The sequence below is a fragment of the Nannospalax galili genome, unplaced genomic scaffold, assembly GCF_000622305.1.
Source record: "Nannospalax galili isolate Female #2095 unplaced genomic scaffold, S.galili_v1.0 scaffold2430, whole genome shotgun sequence".
Classification (NCBI taxonomy): Eukaryota; Metazoa; Chordata; class Mammalia; order Rodentia; family Spalacidae; genus Nannospalax; species Nannospalax galili.
This window is the reverse complement of record NW_008328023.1, coordinates 29,540-46,223: the sequence shown is the minus strand read 5'-3', so window position 1 is coordinate 46,223 and position 16,684 is coordinate 29,540. Positions and strand designations below refer to the sequence as shown.

Below are 16,684 nucleotides of genomic sequence, written 5' to 3'. Positions count from 1 at the left end.
GATCTGTGTATGAGAAAGAAGTACATGACACTTGCTGGATTCTTCACAAAGAACCGGAATTCCAACAGAACTAAACTCCACTGGCAACACAGGAAGAAGAGACGACTCTCCAAATCGTTTCTCAATTATTATTTTAGGGCGGACTCAGAATATACAGTAATTTTTATCAGTTTTCATACGCTGAATTCTATGAATGATTCAAAATGTAGCTATGGGAAGGGAACTTTAAGATTCTGGCTACAGTATCACGTCCTCATGGGTGGCGGAATTTAACACCAAAAATAATGAAGATGGATTACAGGTATAACAATTGGACACAAACACGCTGTTCATGATGCCCAGGCATTCCCAATGCACTAATTATGAAACAATGCAAGACTTATTCAGCAAAACTAACACTTGTACCAAGTAGGCCGTTATCTGTCAAAGGATGCAGAACAGTAAGAAATTCTGCAAGAAAAATCTCAACTATGGACACCAGATTGCTGTAGTTGTAGTTCTCCAACATCACCTCCCTGTACAAATCTCTCTGAACATAGTCTAGGGATTTCCACTCCACCTGGGAGAAGTCAAATTACACATCTGTGAAAGTCAGTGGATCCTAAAATGAAGAATGGCAAGCTGACCAAATACCCATCAACAGGGTACAAGGAAAGAAAAGAGATAATGAGTAAAGAAGTTCTGAAGCAGACAACCAATCTGAGTTACTCAAAAGGACATTTTAAATGTAGTAACTCTAACGTACTTGCTAATTCTGTGCAAAAAAAGAACAGCATTAGATCCTCCAAATCTTTGTGCAGATTATTCTTTTAAGGGGTGTAGCACATAAATTAAGCCCTCAACATAGGAGTACATTTTCCCTCTGGTATTTGTAGCACAAAAAATCAGTTATATATATATATCTGATATAAAGTCACATGAATTCAAATGTTTAGAATCATGCACTATAGTCCTACATAAAACATAATTTTGATGTAACAAGATCTGTGGCTGGGCCTGACTTAACCCTTCTCTAACGGCTTTGCTGTGAGACCAGTGACTCCGGTACAAAAGACTCTAGCAGCACAGAGCAGATCATGGCAGAAAAACAAAGGAGCGGTTTAAAGGAAGAATGCCATGGACTGGGTGTCCTCTAGCTCAACAGGACGAACAGACACAATCCTTCTCAAGTGTGTCCTAGAAACTGCATACAGCGATGAAATTATAGAAACAGCAGTGCATAAAATATTCTGATAGATTCTTTGTTGAAGCAATAGTGTGTGTGTGTTTATATGTATGTCTGTGGGAATAGCATGCTATACCACAGGTGTGGCGTCAGAGGACAACATGCAGAAGTTGCTTCTGTCGTTTTACCATGTGGGATCAAACTCAGTTTGTCAGGCTTGGAGGTAAGTACCTTTACCCTCCAAGCTGTTACTGGCCCTGATAAGCTGTATTTAATCATTCTTTATTGTTAAACATTTTGATTGCTTCCAGCCTTTATTATTAATGATGAACATCTTTGGAAGGTCTAGAAGGTGGACTTTATCAAAACCTCTGATTTTTTTTTTGGTCTTTTTGAGACAGGGTCTCCCTGTAGTACCAGCTGTCCTGGAACTCACTATGTAGACCAGGCTGGCCTTGAACTCACAGAGATCCACCTGCCTCTGCCTCCCGAGTGCTGGGATTAAAGGCGTGTGCCACCACGCCCGGCTAGTTTCTCCTTTATCTTCATTTGCTTAACTAATATTCATCCAGAAGGAACACAATGGCCAACTTATGCACACCACAATAAAATTTGAGAACTGGGTTCCTCAATGCAGAGAGTAATGAAAACATGAAGACAAGATTCAACACTGACTGAACAATGTTGGTGCTGCTTCCAAATGGTTCCACAAATCAGTCAACTACATGTGTGTAACAGTTGATAAACAGAATTCTTTTCTGAGGCTCAAAGAACCAGTAATGGAGACCATGCTGTGCTTGAGTGTGAAGTAGAAATACCAACTTTTCATGATTCGTGTGCTTTATTCTGTAAATTACCAGAAAAAAACTTATTCTGAATAAATTAAAATCATTGATGTGAAAGTCTGGCATTTGGTGCAGAGCAGCTCAACCACGGGAGTCAACTCCCAGGAGACAAAAGAATACAGGTGTCAACAAACCCAGCAGCACATTCTATCAGGGCTGTGATGTGGGTGGGATTAAAATGATAGACAAAGTAAAACAGTATGTGAATAAAATAAGAAAGAAACAAATTATCAGTTTTATGTGCAGTTCAAACAACAATACAGTGGCACTAGTCTATTCTAGGACAGAACAGTAAATTGGCATGCTTCAGGTTTTACCACCACACTAGAAACATTTTTGTGATTGAAGGTCATGCATTCATGGACTTAGTACTGAAAAAACTAAGCCCTTGCAGGACAGAATGGAGAGGTGGCTATGCTACATAGGTGGTACATATGTAAAGAGTTGATATGGGTCATGTATGGTGGCACATGGTTTTAATCCCAGGACTCCAGAGGCAGAGGCATGCTGATCTCTGTGAGATCCAGACCAGTCTGCTCTGCTTAGCATGTACTCTGCCAGTGTATGTTACAAGTTCAAGATTTAAAATAAAAATTATAAAGAAAGAATGTTTTCCATACACTTGGATGTATTTACTTGAAGAGAAGCCATCTCTTTCAAGGCAATCTTATATAAACCGTCTTCTCTTTCTTCGGAGAAACTTCTTTTCAGTTCACTGAAAATCCATGTCACCTGCCAACATAAGAAGAAGAAGCACCTCAGAAAACAAAACAGGCTGTTCTCAGTCTGCACATGCATTCATTGGATTAGTCTGGAAAAAAATAAGCATTGGAAGACAGAATGGAGAGAGGGCTGTGCTACATAGGTGGTACATATGTAAAGAGTTGATATGGGTCATGTATGGTGGCACATGGTTTTAATCCCAGGACTCCAGAGGCAGAGGCATGCTGATCTCTGTGAGATCCAGACCAGTCTGCTCTGCTTAGCATGTACTCTGCCAGTGTATGTTACAAGTTCAAGATTTAAAATAAAAATTATAAAGAAAGAATGTTTTCCATACACTTGGATGTATTTACTTGAAGAGAAGCCATCTCTTTCAAGGCAATCTTATATAAACAGTCTTCTCTTTCTTCGGAGAAACTTCTTTTCAGTTCACTGAAAATCCACTTCAAACATAAAAGAGGAAGAAGCATGAACGAAAACAAAACAGCCCATTCTCAGTCTGCCATCGCAGTAGATGTGCAGGAAGAAAGAGCTCAACATGGAGACCCCATAGAAGTTCCTGCTTTCCTGCCTAGATCAAGAATTCCTACTACATCATGGGAATGTAGCTGCCTCACCTCCTTACCTAAACAAGGCGGAGTAACACGGTTTTCATCCTTTGGAATAGAGGCTACACTAAGCTTTCTCCAGAAGCACTAGTCATTGACCCCAAACCTAACTGTGCCAGGTGCTGTTAACTGAAACAGCACCAACACTTCTACTCACCGTATTAGGCAGAATTTGTGAGGAAGATGCAATAGGAAGTTTTTCTTTCAAATGCTAGAGTTCAATGGGATTAAAAATCCCAGCACTCGGGAGGCAGAGGCAGGTGGATCTCTGTGAGTTCAAGACCAGCCTTGTCTCCATAGAGAATCTAGGCCAGCTGGGGCTACAGCAAGAACCTGTCTCAAAAAGATCAAAAAAAAAAAAAAAAAAAGACTTGGTACCGCAATACTACTGCACCCTTTACTTAAAAAAAAAAAAAAAAAAAAAGTCTTCGTACAGGCATACTGACTCAAGCTTCACTCCCCAGATATCTTTCAATGTGAGTCTATCCACTGGAACCTGGTTTACCCTTGAATAAAACCAACTTTCCCTCAGCCAGCAGTGATCAGTGATGTTCATTATTTTTATGAGCATTAAAAAAAAAATTAAGAGCCAGGCATTGTGGCTCATGCCTTTAATCCCAGGCCTTGGGAGGCAGAAGCAGTCGGTTCTCTGTGAGTTCGAGGCCGTCCTGGTTTATATAGCCCCATCTGGGGCTACTGGAAGATCCTGTCTCAAAAAGACCAAACAAAAAAATTTTTTTTGTGTGTGTGTGTGTATTGCCTGCATATTTGTAAATGCACCCAGGTCGTGCAGTGCCCTAAGAAGTCAGAAGGACTCAGATCCCTTGGAACTGGATTTAAGTGTAGTTTTTCACTGCCACATGGGTGCTGGGAGTCAAACGTAGGTCGTCCAGTGAGCCATCTCTCCAGCTCTTTTATGAGCATATTTTTGCAACCACAAAATAAATGAAAAAATTTTACATAAAAGAATGCACAGGCCAACAAACCCAAATATCTGCAGGAAATTTTCAGAGCTGACTTGCACTTTGAAGGCTAACAACAACAACAACGAGAGGCTTACACCAAGGCTTTAAACGCAGGACTACAGAGGCAGATGCAGGCTGAGCTCTGTGAGATAACCATGGCCAGCCTGTTCTACATTTCAGGTCCCAGGCCAGCTGTTGCTACGTAGGGAGACCCTGTCTCAAAATAATAAATAATAAATTAATTAATAAAAAAGGAAAAAACGGAAATTAAGACCAAATCCCTGGGGAATCACAACACACCACCCGCAAGCTCCTCTGGAAAGGTTCATTTTCCCACTTTTCCTCAGGCTCCATTTTACAATGATCCAGTGACTGGTGCTCTTCCCAGGCCAACCAGACCCTAGGTGCCCCATTCCCACCGCTCCTCTGACTCTCTGTGAGTTTCTAGAGCCCATCCAGCCTCATGTTTCCCACTGCAGGATTCCATGTGGTTCCTATGGCTCTTGTGAGTTTCCCCATCCCCTACCTAGACCCACTTACCTTGCCGCCTACCCCTGGTCCTGCACTACATGGCTAGGAGTGGCTCCTGGGGCTATCCTGACACTTGGGGTCCTGTTTGAGACCTAATCCAGTCAGCCCTCCTCAGGTTCTGCACCAGGCTACTCCACGTGGTCTCCTGCCCTGGTGGGTTTCCCAGTCACACTAAACCCCAGCAGTCTTGCCTGCCTTAGACTCTCCCCAAACTCTCACTGAAACCGCCCAGTCGCATCCTCCCCACTTCCTTCTACTTCACTCTTCTGACCCCGCCTACTTCACGTCCTTCCTCTAAACAATGATACTAAAAAAATTAGTTGAATCATTTCCTCAGAGAGCTCCCCTACTAGAGTCAAATCCTGGAACTCTACTACTACAAATGATTTTGACATTGTGAATGAACCTCCAGAAACTTTGTATTTTCAAAGAAAATAGATGTCTCAAGTTTAAGTGGTCAGCTGGTTATGGATAATTTGGACCTGAATTCATCCTGCACTTTACGGCTGGCACCATTAGAGGGGGATATTGACATTTTGCTAACTAAACCAAGTCTGTTTTCTGGAAATCATTGTTAAAATTGCTTTTACATAAAGAAAAGAGAATTGCTTTTATAAATGGCAGGAAGTATTCATGCTAGACATTTAAGAAGTCACTGAAAGACCCAAACTACAAATTAAAGGCAAAGAGAAAAGGAGAGGAACACCAGGCTGAACGTATGGAGAACATTTTTAGGTAGAAACACATAGAAGGTTTCTCATATCTAAAGAATAAAATGCCCATGGCCAGGCATAGTAGTGCACACCTTTAATCCCAGTAGGTGGATATCAGTGAGATCAAAGCAAGCTTGACATACATAGGGAATTTCAGGACAGCTGGGGTTACAGGGAGACTCTCTCTCAAAAGGATCAAAAGAAGAAAGGAAGGGGGGGAGCAGAGGAGCAGGAGGGAGGGGACAAAGAGGTGGAGAAGGAGGAGGAGGAGGGGAAGAGGGGGAGGGGAGGAGGAGGAGGGAAGGAAGGAGGGGGAGAGGAGGATAGGAGAATAAGGAGGAGGTAGGGGAGGAAGAGGAGAAAGGGGAGGAGGAGGAATGAAACACCCATCCCAGTATAAGACCAAAAACACCAAAGAAGCAGGACCAGAAAACAAAACCCCAATGGCCTAACTACAACACTAATAACAGACACTTGGAATGATATTCAGGACCCGGACATGAGCTCACACAATTCTAGCTACACCACTGTTTCACAAAGGTGCCAGAAACAAACATTAGAGAAAGGGCAGCATCTTCAACAAACGGCAATGGGAAAAGATACGAGCGTGCAAAACAATGAAAATAGATCCGTTTTTCTCACCCTCTACAACATTCAATGCCAAATGGAAAAGACCTCATCATGACCCTGGAGACTCTGAAACTGCTGGAGCAAAAGGTGAACAGCATGTGTCACCATCTAGATATAAGCTGTCAGTGACTTCCTTAATAGGATTCAGTAGGACAGGAAATAAAACAACTGGCAAATGGAATGTCATAAAACTACAAAGCTTCCGTACATCAATCTTTGCGTGACATTATGAAACTCAGTAATTATCACTGTCTCTTGACAAAGAAGCTTCTTTGCACAACACAAACCTCTAAGGAAAAGACAAAGACTCTCAGAGAAGTTGCCCCCTGTGATGTCTTGGAAATTGCCCAGACACCCTGCAAGGCAAAGAAATGTAAAACAATTCAAGGAGCTTGAAGACCTTTCCTCAATGTCAGGACTGCCAGGCTTAGTGGTGCATGCCTTTCATCCTGGTACTCAGGAGGCAAATTTCTGTGAGGTACAGGCCAGTCTGGACTACACAGTCAGTTCCAAGTTGTCTGGCGCTATGGGAGACCGTCTAAAACATAATAATGAAAATCAAACACAGTCAAGACTGTGCACATTGTTTGAGGACAAAGCATAGATAGTAAAGGAAATTTGGACCAATCTCAATAAGTCAACAGAACCCTCAAACTAGGAATTTCTATTCACTAGGTTTCCAAATGGCTGGTGCCTCTAGGAAAGTCCAAAAGATGTAGAGATGAAATTTTCTTCTCTCATTTTTCATCTTTGTTTTCTTTCTTTTCACATTGCTTTTATTATTTGTCCAAGTTTAATGATGCGCAATAGGGACATTTACCTGAGTTTAATCATATTATAGTTGGATGACATTCATGAGGGCATGGTCCCACCATGCTTCTGGAATATGAATAGATCTTTCCATGTGTTTATACATGTCTGGTGAGAAGACAGATGATTGCTTAGGGGTATCTGGCTGACAATACCTGAGTGCCCTGGCATGAGAATGGATTCTAAGGCAGTGACATGTAGTCAATCCAGGAATGACAGAGTGGGAGAAGGTTGCAGAGTTAAAGCGTAGTGTCCTTCATTTTCTCACATGTAAAGGGCTTGAGGCCATCACAGATTTATCACAGCATTGTTCAGAGAGTGAATTTTGAGATAAGACAACCATATCTCTTTAAAAAAGACTACATACTTTGTATACATTGTGGTGATACCTTATGAGGACAAAGAGAAGTGTTGGGAATTGTGCCCTCACTAAGTCAGAAATAGTAATCACATCAGACTTGATCTGTAGCCATCCATGCTGATGAGCTTATTCACAAATTCTATGTCTGACACTATTGCCAGTTTGTTCATGGGCTCTTTGAAAGGAAAATGGATGGTGATGGGATGAAGTTGATTAGTAAGAAATGGTAGCTCTATTTACTTGTTTAATGAAATCTTGTGCCGAGTTCATTTTTTTTAAGAGCATTTACATGGGACATAATTATCTTAATATCTATAGGCCAGTTGAAGTGTTCTATTCAGTTGTATTTACACCAAATATCTTTCTACTCAATTTTCCAAGTATGCTCCATCAAAGTCTCTGAAACCAATGGTTGAGCTCATGAATCAGTAAATAATCACAATTCTGTGCATTTCTATTTCTAGGAAAAATGCATGATCATGGACACTGCTCAAAATTATCACTCTGAAGACTTACCTTCACGATTCTTTCAGAAATGTGACAGAAACAAACTGAAAAGGTGCAACTCTCCATTTGTAGCTCATAGCTGCACAGCATGTAAAATGATAGAGATGTAGGCACTAATGGTTTCCTGTAAACCATGTTAAGACATTGCTATACAGAATTAATATATACTTGATATGGAAGACAAAAAGCAATAATGCTGGCCTTGACACGTGAAAGAAAATTTCTAGTGCTCCTTATGAACATGTAAGGCGATAAAGCATTTGCAATACTACTAACATCACATGAGTTCCTGTTGGTATGTTAATTAGCTCAAGTCAGAATACCAGAGCTTGCACCACAGCTGCAATTAGATTCATGGATTACATATAAAATAAATATTTCTACACAACTATATGGTTATACATCCATCAATATTCTTCACAGGCCAACTAGGACTCCTGAAGTGAGATGTTGGATCTCTCCCACCCCCCACATCATTCAAATTCTGAATAGTGTTGATGTTCTTCACAGTCCCTCCAGGAATGCAGGGTGATTACGTTCATATTTTCTCTCTACAGGAGCTTTGATCATTTCCTTCCTGATTTTCCAACTACAATAACCCTCAGTTCATAAGCCAAGGAACCAATGCGAGGATTATGCCAACTTCTAACACTATTTATATATATTATGGACTCTGAAATAGCTACGGGGTGAAATTAGGCACATGTTGTTAACCTGAGTCAGACTTTGAGTGCAACTCCATTGATGTCAACTCCATATGCATTGGTATTAACTGTAGGGAAACAAGTCTGTCTAGATTCTGATAGAAACAATCTCTCTTCAAAGACAGTATGACAACAGTGACAGAAGCCTAAGTGTCTACTTTTCCCCAATGTACACTTTTCCAACTTAAAGGCTACATTTTGGGAAGAGAAATGGAAAAGTGCTTGATGTTGTAGCATGATACATTAAAAAACACTGTGGGGGCTGGAGAGATGGCTCAACACTTAAGAACACTGGCTGTTCTTGCAGAAGACCAGGGTTTGAATGCCAGGATCCACTTGGCAGTGAACAACTGCCTGTAACTGTAGTTCCAGTGTATCAGACATCCTCTTATAAGATCCGTGGGCACTGCATGACACAGGTGCACTTACATATATGCAGGCAATACATGCATACCCATAAAATAAAAATAATAATTTTTTTAAAAAAACATAAAAACACACTGTGCTGTTAAGTGTAACTTGAGTTCTCAGTGATATTCACCACAATTGGATGGGAAAGCGAAGGTGTTCTCACTTTTTTTATGTTGCTAGCTCTTCATATATTTGAATTAATAAATTTTGATTAGCAATTTTGCACTTAATTCTAAGTTTTCGTTCAGTGCACTATGAAGTTTTTTAATATGTAAATATAAGTGTTTCAAAATTTTCCAGACTTTTAGACATATCCCTTTAGTACGAATGCTATTTTGTATTCTAAGGATTGAGTCCACGGTAAAGGATGTACCAAATACTGAGAAACTGTAAACTATCTCTTTAGTATGAGTTTTTAATAACTGCTACCATTTGACATGATTAAAGGAAGAGCCACATTCTTTATACTGCAGTGTCTCCCTTTATTATAATTTCTTTGTCGTTCTCTAAGAGTTGAAATACAAGGAATGGACTTCCCAAAACATTTTTATTTGTGAGGTTTCTCTTAAGTATGAATACTCTGGTACCTTCTATGTGCTGAGTGCTCAGTTGGTCACATTCATCTTACCAGAATGGGTACTTTCCAGTATGAATTCTCTGATCAAACATTAAATCTGACATACAACTAAAGGACTTGTCACAAGCTTCACATTTGTAGGGTTTCTCTCCAATCTGAATTCTCTTATGTGACTTATAAGTTGAGCTCACAGTAAAGGACTTGTCAGATTCTTCATATCTGTACGGTTATCTCTCAAGTATTTTCATGTACTCTATGACTTGACCACTGACTAAAGGACTTACCACATTCCTCACATTTGAAGGGTTTCTCTCTGGTATGCATTCAGTGATGTAATTGAAGTATTGGCATATGAGTAAAGGCTTTGGTACATTCTTCACATCTGTAGGGTGTTTCTCTAGTACGTATTTGCTGCTCAGCAGTCACTAAAAGACTAGCCACATTCTTCACATTTGAAGGGTTTCTCTCCCGTATGCATTCAGTGATGTAATTGAAATATTAACATATGAGTAAAGGCCTTGGAACATTTATCACATCTGTAGAGTTTTTCTCCAGTATGTATTTGCTGCTGTCTTCTAAGACCTGACAATTCACTAAAGGGCTAGCCACATTCTTCACATTTGTAGGGTTTCTCTCCAGTATGTATTTGCTAATGTAATCTAACATGTGATATTTGACTAAAGGACTTTCCACATTCTTCACATCTGTAGGGTTTCTCTCCAGTATGTATTTGCTGATGTCTTCTACGACTTGACCATTTACTAAAGGACTTTCCACATTCTTCACATGTGTAGGGTTTCTCTCCAGTATGTATTTGCTGATGTCTTCTACGACTTGACCATTTACTAAAGGACTTTCCACATTCTTCACATGTGTAGGGTTTCTCTCCAGTATGTATTCGCTATGTACTCTAAGATATGACACATGACTAAAGAACTTGCCACATTCTTCCCATCTGTAGGGTTTCTCTCCAGTATGTATTTGCTGATGTCTTCTAAGATTTGATAGTTTACTAAAGGATTTTCCACATTCTTTACATCTGTAGGGTTTCTCTCCAATATATATTCATTTATGTACTCTAAGATATGACACATGACTAAAGAACTTGCCACATTCTTCTCATCTGTAGTGTTTCTCTCCAGTATGTATTTGCTGATGTCTTCTAAGATTTGATCGTTTGCTAAAGGACTTTCCACATTCTTCACATCTATAGGGTTTCTCTCCAGTATGTATTCGCTGATGTAATCTAAGACATGAACTTTCACTAAAGGACTTGCCACACTCTTCACATCTGTAGGGTTTCTCTCCAGTATGTACTCGTTGATGTACTCTAAGACGTGACATTTGACTAAAGGACTTGCCACACTCTTCACATCTGTAGGGTTTCTCTCCAGTATGTATTCGCTGATGTAATCTATGATTTGATAGTTGACTAAAGGACTTTCCACATTCTTCACATCTGTAGGGTTTCTCTCCAGTATGTATTCTCTCATGTACTCTAAGAAGTGACATCTCAATAAAGGACTTGCCACATTCTTCACATCTGTAGGGTTTCTCTCCAGTATGTATTTGCAGATGTCTTCTAAGATGTGACTGCATCTGTAGGGTTTCTCTCCAGTATGTATTCGCTGATGTGCTCTAAGATATAATATTTGACTAAAGGACTTGCCACATTCTTCACAGCTGAAAGGTTTCTCTCCAGTATGTATTCGCTGGTGTAATCTAAGATGTGTCCTTTCACTAAAGGACTTGCCACACTCTTCACATCTATAGGGTTTCTCTCCAGTATATGTTCACTGATGTGCTCTAAGACGACATTTGACTAAAGGACTTGCCACATTCTTCACATCTGTAGGGTTTCTCTCCAGTATGTATTTGTTCATGTCTTCTAAGATGTGACATTTGACTAAAGGACTTGCCACATTCTTCACATCTATAGGGTTTCTCTCCAGTATGTATTTGTTGATGTCTTCTAAGATTTGACATTTGACTAAAGGACTTGCCACAACCTTCACATCTGTAGGGTTCCTCTCCAGTATGTATTCGCTGATGCAAACTAAGATGTGGTATTTGACTAAAGGACTTGCTACATTCGTCACATCCATAGGGGTTCTCTCCAGTATGTATTTGCTGATGTCTTCTAAGATGTGACCATTTACTAAAGGACTTGCCACATTCTTCACATCTGTAGGGTTTCTCTCCAGTATGCCTTTGCTGATGTGCTGTAAGATATGACACATGACGAAAGGACTTGCCACATCCTTCATATTTCTGGAGTTTCTCTCCCGTATCACTTCCCTGCTGTAATTTGAAACTTGACATCAACATAAAGGACCTGTTATATTCTTCACATCTGTAGGGTTTCTCTACATTGTGTATGCTCTGATGTCTTCTAAGAGTTGAGTTCTCCAGGCAAAGGGAAAAAGAAGACAACATTTCAATATGTAGAATAAGGATGAGCCAATCACACACAGATACATAAGAAACATGTAACATGCATGAATACAATTTCCAACATTGTGAAACATTCAATAAAATAAAAATAAAAATCTATGGGGTAAAAGAAGGAGATGAAATTAAAACTCAAGTGACAAAATTTCTTCAATAAAAATAAATTAGAAAATATATGAAAAATACACGAATGTACAGTTATAAGAGTCATTTAGGAAGTTGAAATAAGTACAAACAGAACTCTATGTATACGCCAAAGGCACATGAGAAAAATACTAAGAAAAAAGAAGAAAAAAAAGAAAATCTGTAGTTAATTCTGCTAGGGAAAATTACCAACTTATTACAAACGCAAGAAATCTGTAGTAATATCTGGTCTCTTCTCAAGAAAGACCAGAGGGAAAACAGCATGAGATAATGTAAAAATACATATATCATACTGAAAGTGAACTTATTAACTAAAATTGACTTGCAAAAAAGGTATCTCTTAAAATTGATGGAGGGAGAAGGTCATTTGAAAAAAATGTATTAATTCATGGCAGCCAGCCATCACTTCAGAATTCATGGTTATATTTTAAAGAAATACGGAGAATATATTGAATCATGAACTTTAGGAACTCAGAAGTGGCACAGGGATGAAATACAGTGAGTTTAAATATTTTAGTGGTAAACTTCAAAATTAAATCTATAATAAGTAAGGTGTGGTGGTGTGTGCCTTTAATCCCAGCAGAGGTAGGCAGATCTCTGTGAGTACAAGGCCAGCTTAGTCTACATAGTGAGTTCCAGGCCTACTTGGGCTACAAAAAGATGCCATTCAAAAAGACAGAAAATAAAAACAAAAACAAACACAAAGCCCTATAATCATCCTGAAATCCACTGTGGAGTCAAGGACTTTTGCAATGTATGCTGAAAGCCTGAAAACTGAAACATGAGTCAAGTACTGAATGGGGGCATTCACAGTGCCCTTTGTGTTCCCAGTCTTTTTTTTTTTTTTTTTTTTTTTTTCCTGTTTTTTTAAGACGGGTTTTCTTTTTAGCTCCAGCTGTCCTGGAACTCACTATGTAGACCAGGCAGGCCTCTAACTCACAAAGATCCACCTGCCTCTGCCTCCCAAGTGCTGAGATTAAAGGCTTGTGACACCACACCCGGAAATTAAGGTAATCACTATCTTTTTACCTTATTTCAAATTTGAAACTGAATTTTATCTATCTTCTCTTATATTACCAGAGAGTCCATTGTGGATCTTTTTCAACTGATCTAAAACTGCAAAAAATTATTCAGGAAATAAAACATTAAACTTTGGCTCCATCTTTAGAGCTTTCAGTCCAGTATCCATGGGGCTCAGAGACTAACAGACAATGGCAAGACTGAGCCATGACAGGGAAAGTCATGACATCCGAAATCTCATCTCATGGCTGACGAGAATTATAGAGAGAAGAAAGGTGCCTGAACAAGACACATCCTCCGAACCACAGGTCTGGGAACTGTATGCTATCTGTGAAGAATTCAGAAGTCAGAAAGACTATGAATGAACAAGTATATGAGCACCATGAGAAAGTATGCATTCTGTGAAGAATTCAGAAGTCAGAAAGATTATGAATGAACAAGTATATGAGCAGCCTGAGAAAGTATGCATTCCAAAGAAACAGGACTGATGTGCACACACACACAGGAGGATGTGCAAACTTCCAAAATCAAAGAACAAATGAAGAACTGCACTGGGCAATATATTATGTCTTAAATATTATACCCGGTCAATGTTTTACAATCTCTTTTCTGACCAAACTGAAATATAGACTTCAACAGTGGGTATCAAACAGAATAATCCCCAAATGAACTGTAGACAGTCCCAAATTTTTAACACATTCTTATTTAAAAGGGGAAGAGAATATAGAATTTCATGCTATACAAATATACTATGTGATTCTCATTGAAGTCTTACAATCATTTTCAGAAGAAATACATTAGCAAGTATAAAACAATGAAAAAACATGAAGAATCGGAATGGCACAAACATTTTCATATGAGGAAGAAAACAAAAGACACAAAATTTACTAATTTCATGAAATGTTAAAAAATTGAGTCGATAGACCTTAATATTAATCACAGAATGCATGCAGATAAAATCTGGTGAGGGGTACATGGGTGCAGATCGGGTAAGGGGTTAAAAGATGATTAAGATTTTTTTATGAAATGCAGAAAAATTCAATAAAAATACACATTGAAAAAATGTAGTACAGGAAGAACACACAGGGGAAAAAATCAGCTATTAGTTTGCATTAGCAAGAAATGTGACATGGGAGATAAGGAAAAATTAAATAAATCAAGTGATATTAGCATACTAGTAATTGCCACATAGTTCATGTGCAATAAAAGAAGTTATTTGACATTTAACGGACACATTTTGATGAAACTACTATAAAAGTATCAGAATCTCTAATGCAACAGACTATGGCAATACAATTTTCAGGTCTTAATCCCTCTTTCGTTAGGTCCTTGAACCTGGGCCTCTCCACTGAGACCTACCTGGTTGGCTACAGTCTCGCTTCTAGTCACATTCCAGGGCTCCTTGTTTTCTTCCAGACAGGAGACCAGAACGGGCTTACACACAGCAAGACCTATGTATGAGAAAGAGGCACATGTGCTTGCTGGATTCTTTAGAAAGTATGTGATTTCTATCACAGCACTGTGCTCCACTGGAAATACAGAGAATAAGAGATGACTCTCCAAATAAATTCTCAGTTTCTATTTTAGGACAGACTCATTAGAACATAGAGGAATTCTTTCAGTTTTCATACACTGAGTTCTATCAATGATTCAAAATGCAGCTATGGAAATGGAACCTTAAAGATTCTGGCTGCAGTATCATGTATTAATGGGAGGCTGAAATTAACTCCAAAAATAATAAAAAATAATAATTGCTCTATAATCAAAAATAATTTCTCTTAGAAGTGGAAATGATGCGCAGATATACCCGATACTCTAATTTGTAAATTTAAGGAATCCAAATAATTCCTCTAACAGGTGGAAATGATGCACAGATATTCCCAATATTCTAATTTGTAAATTTAAGGAATCCAAGACCTACACAGCAAAACTAACATTTGTACAAAGTAGATTGTTGTCTATAAAAGGATGGAGAACAGTAAAAATACTCATAGAAAAATCTCCTCACCTACAGACACCAGATTGCTGTAGTTCTCCAACATCACCTCCCTGTACAAAGTCCTCTGAGTAGAGTCTAGGCATTCCCATTCCTTCTGGGAGAAGGCTATGGACACAGTCCTGAATATCAGTGGATCCTAAAATGAAAAATATCAATGAGACCATGTGCACTCAAACAGGGTACTGGACCCAAGAAAGAAAGAAATAATGAGTAAACAACTTCTGAATTAGAGGAGAAATCTGAATTATTCAAAAGGATATTTCTTAATGGAGTAACTATAATTTATTTGCTAAATCTGTATAAAAAAAGAATAGCATCAGACCCTCCAAATTTTTGTGAAGATTATGATGTTAAGGAGGACAGCACGTAAATTAAGCCCTCAACATACAAAAACCATTTCCCTACTATATTTGCAGCACACAGTATCAATAGTATATGTTTATCTGATGTAAAGTCACACTGCTTTATAAGTCTTTTTATGAAATCAATTTGGTGAGGGCCTATAACCATGCACTGTAGTCATAGCTAAAACATAGAATTTTACCTTAATATGATCTGTGGACTTTACCCTTTCCTAACAGACTTTGCAGTGGGGTCAGCAACCCTGGCACAAAAGACACTTTCTCCAAGAGCACTGAATAGAACATGGTGGAAGATAAAGAACTATGTGTGCTCTCCCTCCACAGCAAGAAGACACAATCCTTGTAAAGAAAATCCTATGCCATGCATGTAATGTAGAAAGTACAGAAACAGCAGTGCATAAGTAGTCTAACAATACTTTTATAGTGATTTCTTCTTTTCTCCTCATTTACCTACCTAAAATTTACCATGAAACAACACACTAACTGACTTATGCACACCACAGTAAGAGAATCTGAGAACTGGGCTCCTCACTGAGGATAAATGGAAACATGAAGACAAGATCCACTGACTGAACATTGTTCGTGTTGTGTATACAAATGATTACAAAACCTGAGAACTACATGTGTGGAACATTTGCTAAAGGAAGCTCTTTTCTGAGGATCAAAGAACCAGTAATGGAGGCAGTGCTGTGACAGAGTGTGAAGTAGAAATACCCACAGAGAGAAAGAGGCCTGCTTCAGAATCTCCACCTGGAAACTCAGGATTTAGCAAACAAGTGAGAAAGGTTTCTTTTTCCAAAGAAAGGAACAGAACTACAGTGATGAAAGGGGAGATCCTGCAGTAAATGTCATGATTCGTGTGCTTCACTCTGTGAACTTCAAGGAGAAAACTTATTCCTAATAAATTCAAAACAATGTCAAAGTCTGGGATTAGGTGTAGAGCAGCTCAACCAAGGGACTCAACTCGCAGGAGACAAAATACTGGTGTCAACACAGCCAGCAGCACATACAATCGGACCAGTGATGTGGGTGGGATTAAATGTTGAGCAATGTAATACAAGAATAATATAAAACAAAAATATCTCTTTTATGTACAATTCAAACAATGATACAGTGGCTTACGAGGACCCAAGTCCACCCACCTTAGGAACTGAAGAC

At 39.0% G+C, this 16,684-nt stretch overlaps 1 protein-coding gene across 1 annotated transcript in view; it reads right to left on the bottom strand.

Annotated features, from left to right (window-relative positions):
• Positions 1 to 16,684, bottom strand: part of LOC103742846 (zinc finger protein 664-like) — a gene marked incomplete at its 3' end in the record, with an annotated part of 77,252 nt that overhangs the window by 36,231 nt on the left and 24,337 nt on the right. The window contains exons 2-4 of the mRNA XM_029567860.1: positions 15,174 to 15,300; positions 9,602 to 9,769; positions 7,868 to 7,982 (exon numbers count right to left, since the gene is read on the bottom strand). Of these exons, the coding sequence (XP_029423720.1) occupies positions 7,868 to 7,982; positions 9,602 to 9,769; positions 15,174 to 15,300 (410 nt within the window). The remainder of the gene's footprint in view (positions 1 to 7,867; positions 7,983 to 9,601; positions 9,770 to 15,173; positions 15,301 to 16,684) is intronic.